The following is a 14,685-nucleotide window of genomic DNA, read 5'->3' as shown; positions in this document are numbered from 1 at the left end:
CGACCTAAAATTAACATTACGGTACTGTATTATATCACAATATTACTTGTTTTGCACTATATGACCCTTTAATAGTTATCTTTTTTGAACAAACATTTAACCTGGACAGTTTTTATTTTACCATTCCAGTCATGCCCATAACTGGTGCGGAGGTGCAAGTCCATGCAGAAAATAAATGCTGTGCAGCAGAAAACACAAATAATGACAGCTTGTAGGAATAGCATGCACACTTTCACTTTGGTTTCTCTTCATTGGTTGCCAGTAAATTTTAGGTTTCATTTTAAAAGCTTAGTTTTAACTTTTAAGGCCTTACATGGTCAAGCTCCTCAGTATATCTCTGACCTGCTGAAACCTTATTCTTCATCCTGAGCTCTTAGATCGTCAGGTCAAAGGTTGCTGTTGGTTTCACGTACGCGGTTTAAAACTCGTGGGGATTGGGCCTTTCAGGTAGTGGCACCAAGGCTGTGGAATTCTCTTCCTCTGTCCTTACACTGTATAGACTCCATTGACTTTTTTTAAAAAGCAACTGCAGACATTTTTATTCAGACAAGCTTTAAATTAATTTGTTGCTTTATGCTGCATGCTGTTGTTTTATATAGTTATGTTATATTTTTATTGTGAAGCACTTTGTGATTTTTATCTGTGAAAAGTGCTATATAAATAAAATTTCCTTACTTACTTACCTGTGCACCTATTAAATTACTTTATAATGAGTTATGTCTGGAAGAAAAGTATTTAATAAAAAAAAAAAAAAAAAAAAAAAAAGCTGGCGGCAGGACTCGTGTTGCAGCAGCCCTCACCCACTTTGCGTCAATTTGGATGACGGACTGCTTCAAGTTTAGAGCACATAAACAATGTCAAATGTATATGTGTTGTCTTTGACTTGTCTGATGTGTGCCATTATTACGGTAAACAAGTAATAATTATGGATTAATTGTTGTATTTTGTCTGAGGTAATTGGAGTGTAAATATAATTTTGTTGTTGTTGCATTTGTGATGACAATGACAATAAATCTCATTCATTCAATTTTAATGTGTTTTGACTCAACAGAATTTTTGCGTGGATGAGAGATAGCATACATGAAGGCACAGACCAACTGTGTATGGTGGCGCAGCAGAGGTGCCGAGATGTTTACTGATCTCAAAATTAATGGATATTTGGTGTTTTTGTGTCTGCCACATTTTTCTTTGGTGTATTAAAAAAAAAAAATCGACCCAACATGTGTTCTGTCTTATCATGGTGGTGATGGTATTGCACAATCCGTATCGTGGTGCACAATCACACTGGTGAGGACAATGACAGCAGTATACCGCCCACCTCTACTGGGGTGACTGTCTGATGCAGGTCACTTCCACAGCCAAAGTCAGTACCTATTTACAGCTGAGTGGACTGACACAAAGCAGATGAAGTGTCTTGTCCAAGAACATAGACAGGTAGTGTGATCGTAACCTTGGTCTACATACTGGAAGGCAAACTCTATATCCACCAAACTACCTGCTCTGCAACTGATCACACTGATGCAAAAATCCTTGATATGACCAATGCCTGCAGCAACTAAACACAACTCGCTAATGGCTAACATTGGCTATTACCCAACCCTTGTTTATCAAGTACTGCAAAACTCATACTCAGACCTAAATATAGCTGCTGATTTTTATTTTCTGTACTCAGATCTAAGCCCGGATGCATGGGCACCTTGAATATGTGGTCAGCCTGTTCCAGCTGTACTTTGTTATTCTCGTGCAAAGCCACCATGGCCGCCACCAGCAGTCCTGGCTGGGAGCTCTCCAGCTGACGAGCCAACCTTGTCGGACAAATGTGTGTGTGCTTTCCTCCACGGCTACCGTGCACCAACAGCCTGGGCTCCTCGATGAAACCGTACACCAGCAGCATCTAATCCCAGAGAAACAATAGATAGATATAATGATATAAACATATAGGTCGAAATGAGATTTTAGTTTCTTCCCACACAAATACATCTCCTTTCCCTGCTAACCTCAGCGTGTCTGTCCATCAGTTCTGTGTAATGTGCTAGGTCACCCAAACATAGCACCATGGTTGCCATGGTGAGTGTAAGTGGAACTGACACACCGACAGTGTTCTCCAGATGTTGCAGCACTTGCAGCGTACGGGCAGGACTGACGTGAAGCATGGCCGGGCTGTTGCACACGCTGATGACCTGCGAAGGCTCTGATTGGCTAAAGATGTCAATGACCTCATCGGCTACTTCCTGCATGAAGAATGAATGATTTAAACTGTGAGAAAAAATTAATTAGGTATTATTTTATATGCATCTAATGTCTTGTTTTTTTTTTTTGTTTTTTTTTGCAGCTTGCCCCGGTTGCTCGAGGTCACCACACTGGATCAGTTTGAGATCTCCAGTGCAAGCACACATACAGCTCCTGGTGTTCCTAAGTGCTCCCCTTAGGACCTACTCTGCTCAACCTCTGAGATTGGAAAGGACAGAGCGGAACAGCTGCACAACAAATGCACTGAAACACAAACTCTGAAATAAATTTCCTGTATTGTACATATAGAGGACATCAGACGCTATTTAAGATGTTAAGCATTTCTGCGGGAGAAATAAGATGGATGCAGGATCACAGAGATCAGCTTGAGTCTGAGTCACTCTCACAGATGACCAGAAAAAGTGTAAAAAAAAAAAAAAAAAAAAGGAATCCGTGTCTGAAATTTCCCTTTTTTCCTGCCAACACTCACTGTTGCCGTTTGTGTGTACCTGACTCAGACATTGGTCTGCTTCTTCCAACAGGTAATGCTTCAGGTAGAGCAAGAAGCCAGGCCCGTATAAGTAGGGGCTGCTGGGAAGTGGGCGGTTTCTGATGACGACGTCTGAGACTGACAAGCCGGACATCCTGTAGTAGGGCAAAGCCAGATGACAGTCCTTGTGGCTGCCTCTACAATAAAACACAACAAAAATTAACAATAACACAACAGGAAACAACACAAGACATTCATTAATTAATTTTCAGCCGTTTATCCGGGTCCAAGTCACGGTGGCAGCAGAGCAAGGAGCCCATCCTGCACTTCCCTATCCTTGGCCAACTTTTAGTTTGGCAAATTTCACAAAAAAGGGTGTGGCCATCAAATTTCAAATGCAACTCTTGAACAAATTGTCCACTCTGGACAAATACTGTAAGTAATTGTGTCCAAAATAATAGTGTGTTTAAAAAAGTCAGTAAAGCTCAAAATCCTTATAACAGCTTTTATTTCCACACATCTGGAATAGAATGTGCAGTGTTCCAAATGCATTTGTGTGTATGGAAATAAAAGCTATTATAAGGATTTTGAGCTTTATTCAATTTTTTAAACACGCTGCTATTATTTTGAACACAACCTTATCTTTGGAAAGGGGAGAACAGCATGTCAGCATCAGTAAAGTAGAAGTCAACAGAATATCTGCTGACATGGTAACTTCAAATTGATATAGTTCTTTTCTTCTCTTTATGTTGTCGGCAATGTACTACGGTACAGTATCCGCTGGTCACTGGCCCAATGTAATTTCATCTGCAGAATCAATTTCAAGGTTAAAATATAGGACAAAATAATGCCAGATAATTATGAATTCACAGTGTTCTCCGCTTTGCAAAGATACCTTGTTTGTCCAGATTGGACAATTGGTTCAGGAGTTATGGCCATTTGAAATTTGGTGGCCACTCCCTTTTCTGCAAAATTTATAAAAAAAAAAACCCACACACACAACAACATCAAACAAACAAACAAACAAAAACAAAAAACACCCCCTATCTCAGGAACCCTTCATCCCAGTGACCTGAAATTTTGGATTTGAGGTTTGAGGGTCATCCCCAACATACATTTCACATTTCAAAATGCTGCAGCCAGACTTTTGACACGAAGCAGCAAGTTTGACCACATTACACCCGTTTTGGCATCCCTTCACTGGCTTCCTGTCCCAGTGAGATCAGATTTTAAGGTTCTGCTACTAGTCTATAAAATTGTTCATGGACTGGCACCTCCCTACCTAGCTGACCTAATTAAACCTTACGTACCGGCCCAGGCTTTGCTTTCTCAGGGTGCAGGACTACTTTGTGTCCCTAGGGTGAATAAGAAGTCTGCGGGTCACAGAGCTTTCTCTTATCGTGGCCCTGTTCTATGGAATGATCTCTCTGCATCAATAAAACAGTCAGATTCTGTGGAGACTTTCAAATCCAGACTTAAGATGCACTTATTTTCCCTTTCATATGGCTAGCATACTGGTACAGTTTTGTTTTATGCTTTTTACTCTTTTAATTCATTTTATTAGTAAATGGAGCGTGCCGCGGCCTCAACTTTACCTAAATTCTGGGTCTTTTAGTGAAGCTTAGGGCTAGTGGCCGGCGATCACTTTAGTATTTCTTCTGTTTTTCTTGTTGTTTAATGCTGGCAAATTATACAGTATTTCTTGTCTTTCTGATGCCTGATTCTGTTTTTTTCTCTCTGTTTAAGGTGCAGCTCCATCCAGAGATGGGATTTGTATTTGTGTTGGTGACCCTCCTGTCCTGTGGACCAACAGCATTTCTTGTATATTCGTCCATGAATTGTTCTGTAATTTATGTCTGCAGCATGGCCCAAGCAGAGGGTCACCCCTTTGAGTCTGGTCTGCTTGACGTTTCTTCCTCAGAAGGAGTTTTTCCTTACCACTGTTGCTCTGGGGGTAAGTAAGGTTAGACCTTACCTGTGTGAAGCGCCTTGAGGCAACTCTGTTGTGATGTGGCGCTATATAAATGAAAATAAATAGAAATTGAAAAAAGTCTTGAAAATCTGAGGTGGTGAGGTTTCTCCCAGTGGTGATTTGGTCTGGAATCGCTCCCAATCACTGACCTGAGCACTGGTTCATCTTCAAATTTCAGCTAGATGCAAAACAGGATTCCCATCTTTTTTAAATAAATTCTGGAAGTGATCACTGAATTTACTGGTGTTTAATACACAGTGGAATATAATGTGCAACAGTGAAATAATGGGAAGATATCCCTCCCCGCTTTCCTTTGTACTGCGTACGGTAGCATTTATTATGTTTTACCTGCTGAAACAATCTCCCAGGTGGGCACAGTTCTCCCTGAAGGCCTTTTCTAGTTCCACTCTGTCTTTGCACACATCTGATTCTGTCTGCTGTGGCGCCCTGTGCGCACCCTCACTGTTGTTTTGCTGCTGCTTTGTTGGCTGGAGTAAGGAGGCGCGGAGAAGGAGGTGTGCTTCACTGAGGAGGTGGCGACAGCTGTGTGCACGTACACTGGTCTCCGCATAGCACTGACTGTATTCGACCTAACACATAAGTGACACACAAATATAAACCTAAACATTTATGGACGAGTCATAAACATACAAACAGACAGACATCTTTTTCACTTATAACAGAGTCTTTCAAAACACACACATTTACACCAACTACCCCTGAAAATGAAACCTTGAACAAAAAGAGGAGTCCTATCTGGTTAAATAAAAGGTAAAGTAAAAATAAACATGATTTAATTGCATTTAAATCAGGCAAAACTTGTCATTTTATTGAAAATGGTTAAATATTCTAACTTTGCTGTCAATTTCTTTAATATCTTGTTTTAAGATAAGACTTTAAGGCCTTTATAAACTGAGACACTGAAATAAACTTACATGTACAACAATCATCAGGATGCCTTTCTTAGTGTCCCCTCCTGACACAATACATTGTTTAAATTACATGTTACAACGTCCTTTTCATTCAATTCATTTTTACAGTGCCAGATCACAGGTCTAAGCTTACACACCCTCTGACCAAAATTTTCCCATTTTTTCCCCATTGCAAAAGTTAAAATCTTACCAAGTATTCTTGTCTAATTTCTAATCAAAATAAATAACTGGCACTAGATATAAGATAAAATCAGTTACATAAAATTGTACTAAGATTTAAAGACTTGTTTTTGGATAAATACATCTTAAAAATCTTAAGTTCAAGAGTCCTTGAAACATCTTGTTTTGAGTCATATCTGTGATGAAAATGTTGTGTGGGCCGCTGAAGAGGAGGTACTGCTGGCCCACCACCACCAGAGGGCACCCAGCCTGGAGTGCGGGCTCCAGGCACCAGAGGGCGCTGCCGCCTCACAGGAGCAGCCAGGGTGACAGCTGACGCTCATCATCTTTGACAGCTGTCACCATTCATCAGGATCAGTGTTGGTATATCAGCCAGACGACATCTCCACCTCTTTGCCGAGATATCGTTCTACCTTGAAGGTAACGTACCTCAGCTGACTGTGAGACAGTATTCTTTTGTTACTTGAGCGTTGTATTGTGAACTACTTTTCCAATGAGAGGTGGAGGTAGCTTTCCTGCCATACGGATTGCTGGGGGCAAACGCGCCCTCATTTAACTGCTTTTTGTTCCTCGCCAGCAGTACCAGATCTGACACGCGGAGGCAGTGGCCACCTGGGAGTTCGGGACTTGGCGGCTCCAGTATTCCCGGGGTCTGGTGGCGGAGGAAATCGTGTGGTTCCGGTTCTGCTTTGGACAGGTGTCTCCTATCTTCAAGCCTGCCCACACGACACCTTTGTGATTTGACTCCTGTCTAGTGTTGTAAACTGTTGTATTGGTTGTGCACATTCGCAACAGTAAATTGTTGTTATTTGACCTACTCCATTGTCCGTTCATTTGCGCCCCCTGTTGTGGGTCCGTGTACCTACACTTTCACAACAGAAAAGCTTTTAACTCACCATAAGATTTGTTAAGATGCCGTGTTGTTTGTAAAAAGGTGAACACATGCTAATACTAGTAAAAATAAAGCTCAAAAAGAGTTTTTTAAGCTATTCTCAAGAAATCCCTCTATTTTCTATACCCGCTCCCTCCAATTAAGGGTCACGGAGGGGCTGGAGCCTATCCCAGTAGTCACGGGCGTGAGATGGGGTAGACCCTGGACAGGACAGGGGCAGTAACTCTCCCCTGACCCAGAGGGGACAATCCACCATTTTCCGAGAGAGGACCATGGTCTCAGATTTGGAGGTGCTGATTGTCATTCCACAACAGCCAACAGAACTATATCATCTGCAAAAAGTAGCGATGCAGTCACAAAACACCCTCAGGTCCCCGACTGCACCTTGAAATCCTGACCATGAATATCATGAACAGGAATGTGACAAGGGGGCAGTGGAGTCTAACATCCACTGGAAACAGGTAATGTTGAGAATGCGGGCCAGGAAGGGCAGCCACCAGAGCCACCGCAGCAGCACGACAGACCAGATGATACTCAGTTATACATGCCGATAACTGCTGGTAATCTCGTTCACATAAAATCCTTAGAAGATTGCCTTGCAGCAGTGAGAAGTTGGATGTCTAGAAACTTCCTACTTTTAAACACTGATAAGACTGAAATGATGGTTCTTGGTCCAGTGAGACATCGGCATCAATTTGACCAGTTAACGCTCAGCCTCGGCTCGTGTGTCATACATCACACTGATAAAGTGAGGAACCTTGGGGTAATTTTTTATCCTTCGTTGTCCTTTGGCCTCCACATTAGAACTATTACTAGGACTGCTTTCTTCCACCTGCGAAATATAGCGAAGATTCGTCCCATCCTGTCTATGGCTGATGCTGAGACCCTGATCCATGCATTTATCTCTTCTAGATTGGAATACTGCAATGTTCTATTTTCTGGTTTACCGCAGTCTAGCATTAGGGGTCTCCAATTGGTTCAAAATGCTGCAGCCAGACTTTTGACACAAAGCAGAAAGTTTGACCACATTACACCCATTTTGGCATCCTTTCACTGGCTTCCTGTCCCAGTGAGATCAGATTTTAAGGTTCTGCTACTAACCTATAAAATTATTCATGGACTGGCACCTCCCTACCTAGCTGACCTAATTAAACCTTACGTACCGGCCAGGGCTTTACGTTCTCAGGGTACAAGACTACTTTGTGTCCCTAGGGTGAATAAGATGTCTGCGGGTCACAGAGTTTTCTCTTATCATGCCCCTGTTCTGTGGAATGATCTCCCTGCATCAATAAAATTGTCAGATTCTGTGGAGATTTTCAAGTCCAGACTTAAGACGCACTTATTTTCCCTTTCATATGGCTAGCAAACTGGTACAGTTTTGTTTTACGCTTTTTACTCTTTTAATTCATTTATTAGTAATTGGAGTGGACTGTGGCCTCAACTTTACCTAAATTCTGGGTCTTTAAGTGAAGTTTAGGGCTAGTGCTAGTTGCCAAGATCACCTTAGTATTTCTCTGTTTTTCTTGTTGTTTAATGCTGGCAAATTATACAGTATTTTTTGTCTTTCTGATGTCTGATTCTGTTTTTTCTCTCTGTTTAAGGTGCAGCTTCATCCAGAGATGGGAACTGAATTTGTGTTGGCGACCCTCCCGTCCTGTGCGCCAATAGCATTTCTTGTATATTCGTCCGTGAATTGTTCTGTGAATTGTTATGTAATTTATGTCTGTAGCATGGCCCAAGCAGAGGGTCACCCCTTTGAGTGTGGTCTGCTTGGGGTTTCTTCCTCAGAGGGACTTTTTCCTTACCACTGTTGCTCTGGGGGTTGGTAAGGTTAGACCTTACCTGTGTGAAGCACTTTGAGGCAACTCTGTTGTGATTTGGCGCTATATAAATGGAAAAAAAAAAAAAATGCAGACACAGCTCCTGCTTTGCTCATATAGAGACCGGATCACATGTTGCAGCAAATCCGGTAACCGATATTGCCGCAGCACCCCCCACAGGATATCCCAAGGGACCCAGTCATAAGCCTTTTCCAAGTCCACAAAACACATGTAGACAGGTTGGTCATACCTCCAAGACCCCTGGTCACACGGCACTAACAAAGGACACCGAAACCAAAATGAAACAAGAAATCTGGACATACATTGACATTGTTTAACCTTCGTCCAGTTTCGTTTCTGTAGCTGGCGCGTCATCAGAATTTTCAAACTATTGAAAAATTTGAATGAATCCTGATGACAACCTCAATTCGTCCGTATTCTGTTTTGCTTTCTGTCTTCACGGTTCCTCATTGTTTGCGTAGTTCCCGTAATGTCAGCGCTCCGTTTTATTGTCATCCAACTTCATCTGCGCATGTCACTGAACCACCGTGCATCCAGCCGTGCTAATCTCCCCTGCTTTCCCACTGCTACTGCACACCATTGTGCATGATCGCTGCCTGCTTAAGTAATTGAAATCGCTCTGCTCCAAAAGAGAAACCAATATGCGATTATATTTTAATTACAGCTTCTAATTTTGCATCAAAGTGTGACTGCGCAATTCCACTATTCATGTTTGTGGATCACAACGTCACAGATTTTTTTTTTGTACATTTGTTACAACAGTCTGCAAAGCCATGATTACCACAGATTACACGCAATAGCATGCCTCGACAAGGTATCCAATTTTTTTTCTATTCTTTTTTTTTCCCCGTCTGCATATATAGTAATGGTAAATGCCACACTGGCAGAACCATTTATGAACATTAATACACATATATGCAATTTATTCTTGCAGGACAGAAGGTATGTAGTGCATGAGTGAATGTGGTGTGCGTGTGTGACCCCCATCCGCCCTTCCCAATCACCCTACAAGATCCTACTCAAAGCCGACTGACAACTTCTATCAGGAGGGACCGACCACCAAAACAACACGAAGACAGACAAAAACGAAAGACAAGTGGTGAAAGCAACAACTGTGAAGTGAGACACCGAGGAGACGGGGCCCCAACATAAAACATGCCGGAACAAATCACCACACATGAACAAGCAGTGACAGCGACAGTGTGTTGTCTAGTTAGTGAGCATTCGTTCCCTAATCTAGGACGCCAGAGTCTTGATCCCCTTGAGAGCACCCAAAACCGAATTGTGGTGTCGGCTACGAACACATAACCAGCCACACACAGAGACCCAGATCACAGCTATATATCCGATCACTACTGTGGCTGGAGTGTTGGGCCAAGATAAAAGTACAGAACCCTACCATAAGATATGGCCGACTGCAAGCGACAACGGAAAAGGCCCCAGGACGCAGGGCCCCAGGAGGAACCAGGTGAAAAAGAGAAGGGAAGGGCACAGGGGCCAGGAAAGGCAGCCACCAGAGCTACCGCGGCAGCACGACGGATCAACAAGGGAGCGGCCCGACGACGCCGGATCGGGAACCGCCTAAGCGAGAACGGGGCAACACCCCACCCCACGGAAACCGCGGCCCCCAAACCCACAGCGGCCGTTCCCCCCCGTTCCAGTTTTTTTTTTTTTTGACACTCTTGTAATCAACCAGGTACCAGAAGTTGGCAGTAGGAGATCTGCTTGAGGTTGCTTCTACTTTAGTTCACACTTCTAAAACTGACCCCTCCTGCACCCATGGCCAGACTTAATGTTACAAGCACATCAGCTTGGAAAGAAGTTACAAACTCCTGCATCCACAAAATCTGTCTGATCCATAACAATATACACGTAAGAGCCGTTTGTGTCGACAGTGAATGTGTGAGTTACCATCTCTCGATACAGAGCAATGGGGGAGACCGTGTCGACCACATACACGTTCCAGCCATGTCCTGTCCCGCTGGTCTCTCTGAGAGAAGAGCCTGTCCACTTCCTACTGCTGGGGCCAGAGGTTACACAGACAATAATGAAGAGAATAATTAGTTTTTTGTTAAAGTGGGTTTTTGATGAACTGAGCCTGTTGATAAGTTAACTACAAGTCCTACCATCGCTGATGTCAACACGACTGTACGTTAAAATTAATAGACACGATCCGTCACATTCAGTACACCCAAAGCAGCTGTGATTTAGTCTGAAGTCTATACACTAAGGTTTAGTCCTCCACTGAATGCTACCACATTAGTTTAGATGTTAGATAACATTGTTAAACCTGAAGGGCACTCAGAGGTCATACATGCAACAAGATGTTACATAGACATGTTCTTGTGTTTCTGTTTTTTTAATCCATCCTCTAGCACAGTTTACAGAAAAGAAAAAAAACATCAAGTGTAAGAGCTTTTAACCTATTCAGCAAGAATTTTAATAAAACACTCATAAAAATAAAACACTAAAACATTCATTTGAGTAATTCAGTGCAAAAAAAAAAAAAAGTAACTGATAATATTGGCAGTTCTGCTTTCATACCAGTGACGTACGACGACAACTGGATGTCTCTGGTACGAGGATACTTGGATACCGTTGGAATGACTTTGTGCCAAATGAATGACTCAGATGAGGAGCGTCACTTGCGTTGTGAGGGAATGTTGGCTATGATATTTTGGCCATGTGGCGTATTTCTCTGGCTATAATCCAGCATGTACATGCATCAGTACTGACGACTGTTGCAGCTGCAGAAGGCTGAGGACACGCCCATACTTCAAATGGCTGCAGCAGATCAGTGGTGGATATGTTTATAACCGTCCAGGACCAAAGGCAGTTCCATAGTGAGGTGGATGTGGTGACACTCAGCACCACAGCATTCCCCCCCCCCCCCCCAGACCTAACCAGGCCTGCTGGACGGTTTAGAATTTACACAGATCACAGGAGTCAATCTGATTCCACAAAGGACCCAGCAGGTGGTTTGAATGATGGACTCAAAGTGATGGTCATTAGTGAAACCACCTGCTGGAGTTGGTGTCTGCAAAGAAAACCTGCACTCTCTTGGCCCTTTCTGGAATCAGTTTGACACCTACGATACAGCCCACCCATGGTCTGTGGGTGATTGGGTCACGTAGCAATACATTAAAAAACAGCAAGCTAGTACTTTAATAAAGTCCAGCTGCTGGCACATAATAAATTCAAAAATTCAACATTCAGGTCAGCAAAGTGGGCGGTCCTTAGTATTATCTGAATAATATGATTAAAACCAAAACAACTCGCTTCACTTCAGGACAAACGTGATTAGTTTGTGAGCAAAGAAGCACACTGGGGGTGGTTAGGTGGATCAGGATGGGCAGAGCAAAACAGGGTGTGTTTTCACTTTCAGGCCAAGCTGCAAAGTCAAAAATCCCTCAATGGATGTCTCAGAGGTGCACTAATACAATAATTACCCAGATTCACTGACTGTTATAATTATTATTGTTACAGGATCCAAATTCTTCATTATATTATATATTAACCAAACCACATTATACAAATGTGGTTGCTTTGACCCACCATGGAATTGTTTCGTTGCACTCAAATTTTTAAAAAATACTGATTTAAAATAATTTAGTTTGTTTATACCATATACGTCCTGCGACAGACTGGGGGCCATTCCAGGGTAACAATGGCCGTAGGGATGAGCTCCAGCCTCCCCTGTGACCTTAAACTGAAATAAACTGGTTCAGAAAATGAATTATTAACTATATATTGTTGTATTAACTACTGTTTGGATTGTAAATACAGAATTAAAGGTTAAAGGTGCACCTCGACATTTATCTTCACATTTAGATGTTACAGATCAGAAAACATTTTAATAATTTTCGATTTACTGCTGTGGACACAAGCTTACATACACCTCGGCTTTAATAAAGAAATGTACTTATTTTTCCTCCTGCACATATTCCATTTGACCAAACGTGTGTTACATCAGTGAGAATGTCCACTTTATAAAATTATTGGTCAATAGTTCACATACTCCAACACAGATGCCTCTTTAAACAACCTGGAAAAATAAAGAAATGTATGAAATTACTTGTAAAAGTTCCTGGCTAATTTGCATAAACGTGGGTAAATTTTGGTAGTATTTGTAGATCTACATGCATACCAAGTATCTTATAAGAGCCAGAAAAACACCTAAAGAATTACCCCAAAGATTCTGTAGCACAATTTTGGATCTCAAAAAGTCTGGGTTCTCCTAAGTGGCTGCCTCGAAAAGATTCATAGCACCACAAGCAACAATACAATCTGTTCTACAAAACTAGAAAACGCTAACAGATGTCACATCACTGAGGAAGGAGGCCCAAATAAACACCCACAAATTAAACGTGTGCTCTCAAAGTTCACAAAAACTAAAGATCTCAATGGCGGAATTGATGAAGTCGTCTGAGGCATCAGACAAAAATATGACATCATCCATCTGTCATTGTAATCTAATAATCTGTTGCCCACGGACAAAACCATTAGTCTAAAAAAACACGAAAAACAGAACTTTGACAAAACATTACATCTGATCGCCAGGGAAAAGAACAAGCATTTTTAAATGTCTATTTGATGATGTATTGTTTGTCTGATGTATTGTATTGATGTATGTGTGTGTCTGTAGAGCGGAGCTGCTTCTTTTTTGTTGTTGTTGTTTTTCATACAGTTACATACAGGGTGACCACCCCCCCCAAAAAAAGAGAACCCATAAAAATTGTAATAAATCCTACAAAAGTCCAGCAAATTTCTTGAAATTTTGTTGTTCTATTGTTCCAATCCTCTTCCCCAACATGTCTTAGTCAACCAAGGAAAAGACATTTTGCCTGGAGGCCAACTTCACCAACAAATCATACCATTTGGAGCATAATTTGGAAAGAACACGACTTTTATGCAAAGTAACAAAGATAACTGAATCTTTAGGGAATGATCGTACACAGACTGAAGTTTAATTCCAGCAAATTTCAATAGGATTTATTACAATTTTTATGGGTTCCGGTTTTATAGGTCACCCTGTACATGAACTTGCACTTGCAAACTCGGTAAAACGGTTTCAATGCAAACAAAGAGATTTTGACAAGTTGTGACTTCCTTTCGTTGACAATTGTTGAGAAAATGTTCTACTCTGCTTTCATTAACAATTCCAAACAAACAAAAAAAAAAAAATGCTAAGAGAGAAAAAATGTAAGCAAACTAAGGACTAAGGCTGAAAAGGTTTAAAATAAAAAAAATAAAAAATCCTGAGAAGGGAAAAAAAATACATGGCGCCACATTGAAAATTTGAAGGGTCTCGTCTGCATTACAGCTTGGCCAAAAAGTGACGACTGACATGGGGGCAGAGGTTCCTCTTACAAGATGGGACGCGTTAGAAGGCTCTCCAGAGCTGGCATGGTTGAGGGATCGATTCCCACTGCCAGGAAAATACCAGTCAGCTTGTTGTGTTCTTTCAACTCGCTAAAATAACAACACACAGCAAACATGTTTTAAAAATGTGCCGTGGCACCAGCGGCTCATAAATCGCTCGTCACGTTAAGTGTGTAGCTGCCAGAAGGTATTTGATGATTTATTGGTGATGCCTTTAACGACTGCACAGTGTGTGGGACATACAGGCCTCTGCGCTTGGTGTTGTGTTCAGACTCCTCTGGTGTGTTCGTGTCAGCGGCAGAGAGCAGGATGACGTGTCGGCCGTAGACACACAATGAGCGGAGGCCAATAAACAGCTGCATCCTGAGCGCACACACCTCCAGGTTGCTAGGGGGACACGCCTGAAAACACACACATAGACACACAGCCACACTTGATGTGCAACAAGAAACCGTGAAACTGAAAAACTGTAATGCACCAAACTGTCGGCTGTGAGTTCTGCAACGACTATGAATTATACTTAACATATTACAGTGTGATTATGCAAAATGCAGCAGAAAAACTTTGAGCAAAACGTTCATGACGTGGAAATTGGAGATTCATTCATTCATTCATTCATCTTCTACCGCTTAGTCCAGTTATGGGTCGCGGGGGGTTGGAGCCTATCCCAGCAGTCATAGAGCGCAAGGCGGGGTACACCCAGGACAGGACGCCAGTCTGTCGCAGGGCCACAAACAGACAAACAAACACAGACACACCCACACACA

General features: G+C 42.1%; 1 protein-coding gene across 4 annotated transcripts in view; it reads right to left on the bottom strand.

Moving 5' to 3' along the window:
- Window positions 1-14,685, bottom strand: part of hps3 (HPS3 biogenesis of lysosomal organelles complex 2 subunit 1) — a 46,258-nt gene that overhangs the window by 3,715 nt on the left and 27,858 nt on the right. Inside the window, exons 14-20 of one of the 4 annotated variants that reach the window (XM_034179456.1) lie at window positions 14,162-14,319; window positions 13,907-14,008; window positions 10,448-10,553; window positions 5,040-5,281; window positions 2,739-2,916; window positions 1,998-2,231; window positions 1,697-1,894 (exon numbers count right to left, since the gene is read on the bottom strand). In XM_034179456.1, coding sequence (XP_034035347.1) covers window positions 1,697-1,894; window positions 1,998-2,231; window positions 2,739-2,916; window positions 5,040-5,281; window positions 10,448-10,553; window positions 13,907-14,008; window positions 14,162-14,319 — 1,218 coding nt within the window. Of the gene's footprint in view, window positions 1-1,696; window positions 1,895-1,997; window positions 2,232-2,738; window positions 2,917-5,039; window positions 5,282-10,447; window positions 10,557-13,906; window positions 14,009-14,161; window positions 14,320-14,685 lie in introns of all 4 variants that reach the window. The other 3 variants (XM_034179459.1, XM_034179460.1, XM_034179461.1) reach the window with 3 other exon arrangements.

Source organism: Thalassophryne amazonica, chromosome 10, assembly GCF_902500255.1.
Source record: "Thalassophryne amazonica chromosome 10, fThaAma1.1, whole genome shotgun sequence".
Classification (NCBI taxonomy): Eukaryota; Metazoa; Chordata; class Actinopteri; order Batrachoidiformes; family Batrachoididae; genus Thalassophryne; species Thalassophryne amazonica.
The sequence above is the reverse complement of the archived record's forward strand: the minus strand, read 5'-3'. Positions and strand labels throughout refer to the sequence as shown.